General features: G+C 43.2%; 1 protein-coding gene across 1 annotated transcript; it reads left to right on the forward strand.

Annotated features, from left to right (window-relative positions):
• The first annotated feature begins 1082 nt into the window (after window positions 1-1082).
• LOC131002235 (proline-rich receptor-like protein kinase PERK14) lies at window positions 1083-2618 on the forward strand. The gene is made up of 2 exons (XM_057928742.1): window positions 1083-1467; window positions 1543-2618. Exon 2 carries the CDS (start codon window positions 1544-1546, stop codon window positions 2489-2491), a length of 948 nt encoding a protein of 315 aa, XP_057784725.1. The 5' UTR covers window positions 1083-1467; window position 1543; the 3' UTR covers window positions 2492-2618.
• Window positions 2619-3076: the final 458 nt, after the last annotated feature.

Below are 3076 nucleotides of genomic sequence, written 5' to 3' on the forward strand. Positions count from 1 at the left end.
AGCATGAGTTGAAGCATGAGTTTTTGTCATTGAGTTTCTAATCGGGATTCATTTTATGACATGAACCTTCGATGATGACAATGATCCCTGAAGACACAAGCAGAGCAAGGAAGTAAGTAACTCCGCTTTGACGGGAGTTTTTGAGTAAGGTCTTCAGGTGGGCAATATTTTGAGTATATGTTTATCATATGAGCTTTCTAAAATGATGTAATGATGTTAAGAACTTATCAAATGTTTTGAGATAAATGATGTTTGAGAACTGTTTGACTTGCCAATTTTTGATGTTGAGCTTGTGTGTTACCCTCTACTGATGAGACGAATTCGGTCCTGCCACAAGCGGGATTTTGTGCACAGAGGTGACTGTGAGCCGTCTTCGGGTCGGCCGGTCACGGTACTTGAGAGGGAGGCCTACTTCTCAGTACCTTTGATGATGAGTAGTGGATGTGGTACATACATGATGAATGTTTAAACTGCGCAGTTACTTATTTATGATGTTGATTATGAAAACTGCATGCACAGATTCATTGATACTAACTTATTTCTGTGTATTGCTGAGATGTGGCAAGCTTCAAACTTATAGCTCTAAGAGCACCTTTCTTGTTTTTCGGCGTTTGCCCACTGAGTATTATATACTCACGCCCTGCATGTATTTCTAAATGTGCAGGCTAAGCGAGGAGTGAGATTGGTCTGGTGCTGGTGGGGGATCGTTAGATGACGTATTTGCTTTATCGTATTTCTTTTTTTTATCGATAAAGTCTTGATGTGAAGTTACTTCGAATATGAATCAAGTAATATACTCACGGTTATGTGTCTCCATACATGTAACCGGTTCGCCTTTTGCTGCGGCACTCTGCATTTTATGTTTCCTTATGAAAAATAAGCTATACCTGTTTTGTTTTTGTTCGTGAAATTCCTGATAATTAAAAAGTTATAACGACGTTGACGATTTTACCCTTGGGTTCAATTAATAATATTTTCCTTAGCATGCTTTGATGTGAGCTTCCGCTTGATGTTCGACCTACTCTTCTATTCCTTTATTCTTTAAAAATAGTCGTATTGATACTCGTACCCCACTATCACTAGTGTCGGGAATCGGGCTGCGACAGGGTGGTATCAGAGCAGGTCGTCTGCTCTGAGTCTATTGCTTGACTGAGTTGAACCTTTGATTACTGATATCTTTTAAATTGTGTACTAGTCTAATTTGAATTCTTAGGCTAGTTTGAGAGAGTCAGTTTGAAACGAAACCCCAGCACCCCATCTCCTCCTGCTTAACGAGGTAAGAGGTTGATGTTGTTTCTTATTGCTTTTCTGTTAAAAGCTGAGTTTGGGTTACTAATGAGTTATGAATTGTTTTGATGACGGAATTATTTGAGATGATGGAATCTGATATGAGGCAGTTGATGTGGAATATGAGGAGGAATGTTGAGGCTAGTATAGCCGATGCCCCACCGTACCAAACGAGGACGAGTATGTTGTTGATTGAGATGTACCAAGTAAGTTTCGTCATCCATTTTCTAATGGATATGATGTTTTATATTACAGGATGCCGAGTCATATCGAGACAGCGATGCAGCGATGGTTCAGGGAGTATATCCCGGACGAGGATGACACCTTGGGTGAACTTCTGGCACACTATCACCGACGATGGAGGAGGGCTATTCCCTATGGGATCGATGGCGCAGAGGCCATTACGCTTTTGATTCCACTACTGCCACCTTTGTGGCGAGACTGGGCGACATCTTTAGTGCCCCAGTACGTAGATACTACCTGGTTGGAGGGCATCAGGTACGGAGACCTTAGTGGCTTCATCGCGACGCTGAGCCACCGTTATTTTGCTCATGGCGATCCGCCTTCACCGCCGTATGGAGAGCTTGAGGGACCAGCCCAGGGAAGGGAGCTAGTTGTTGTGCCTCCACCTCTCGAGGAGCCGATTCTGATGGCACCTCTACCCCCAGCTGATCCGATTTCAGTTTCTCTCGAGTCTGATGATCCAGAGCCGATGGTTTTCGAGCCGTACTCACCTGGGATTGAGCGTGATCCGTTTGCGTTTGTATCACTTATTCCTTCTCCCAGTGCTGATTTCCCGCCTTGGGATTTGACACCGGCGACGACACCGTTGCCATTGCCACCTGTTGAGTCGACACAGCCGATTGATTCTACTGAGTCTGAGACGCAGCATGTTCCTTCCGATCCATATCCGAGGGTTGCCCCGCTGCCTGAGCTTGGCACTTTGGCCTTCCAGACGTACATGCACCCGATTCTATATTCACCGTACCGAGACGCTCAGGAGGGAGGATCTCGGCCGGCACGCTCCGATAGTGATGAGGAGGACCCCGAGGAAGAGACTCCAGAGATGACGGTCGGCTATGGTTGGACTCAGCCACTGCAGCGTCAGACTACTGCCGATGGAGTTGATACGTGGATACCTATTCCTGAGACACCTGTCTATACTCCGATAGTGGATGAGTCAGATTATGACAGCCCGTATTGATTGAGGCGACGAGCTGGATCTCGAGAGATGATGCCTAGTGATTACGTATGTCTTGTAGACGCGTATATATGTATAGGTGCATAGTTGTTATATATATATATAGGTAGAGAAGCATAGTATAGTGTGTATGTATGTATAGCCTAGATCTATATATGCTTAGTATGTATGATGCTTGTATAGTTAGAGCATCATTTTGGAGTTAGGGCTTTTGTACATAAGACTTTACTTTTGTAAAAGACCTCGAGAAAGAGGCAATTTTCCATATATATATATACAAGAGATGTTTATGATTAGTGAGTTTCACTATCCTTAGCAGAGCTTTGAGAATGATGATGATGCTGATGCATGATGAAAAATGAGAAATAGAAATTGATGAGAATTTCGAACGATGATAGACGAGAAATAGACTGGATGAGAGTTTTGAGAACTTTGAAATCACAAATGAGATATAGAAGTGAAATGAGAAACGAGGATTTGTATTTTGTAAAGACGAACGGTTAGTTTAGAGATCGATAGTTATATAACTCTTTTTCCTTTTGTAGTATACCTCCGAAAAGAAGAGGGAACCAAGCATAAACCGAGAAG

Source organism: Salvia miltiorrhiza, unplaced genomic scaffold, assembly GCF_028751815.1.
Source record: "Salvia miltiorrhiza cultivar Shanhuang (shh) unplaced genomic scaffold, IMPLAD_Smil_shh Hic_asm_8, whole genome shotgun sequence".
Taxonomy (NCBI): Eukaryota; Viridiplantae; Streptophyta; class Magnoliopsida; order Lamiales; family Lamiaceae; genus Salvia; species Salvia miltiorrhiza.

Bases quoted from the DNA above. Each gene is read 5' to 3' on its own strand.
- LOC131002235 (XM_057928742.1), top strand. From the start codon at position 1,544: ATGCCGAGTCATATCGAGACAGCGATGCAGCGATGGTTCAGGGAGTAT.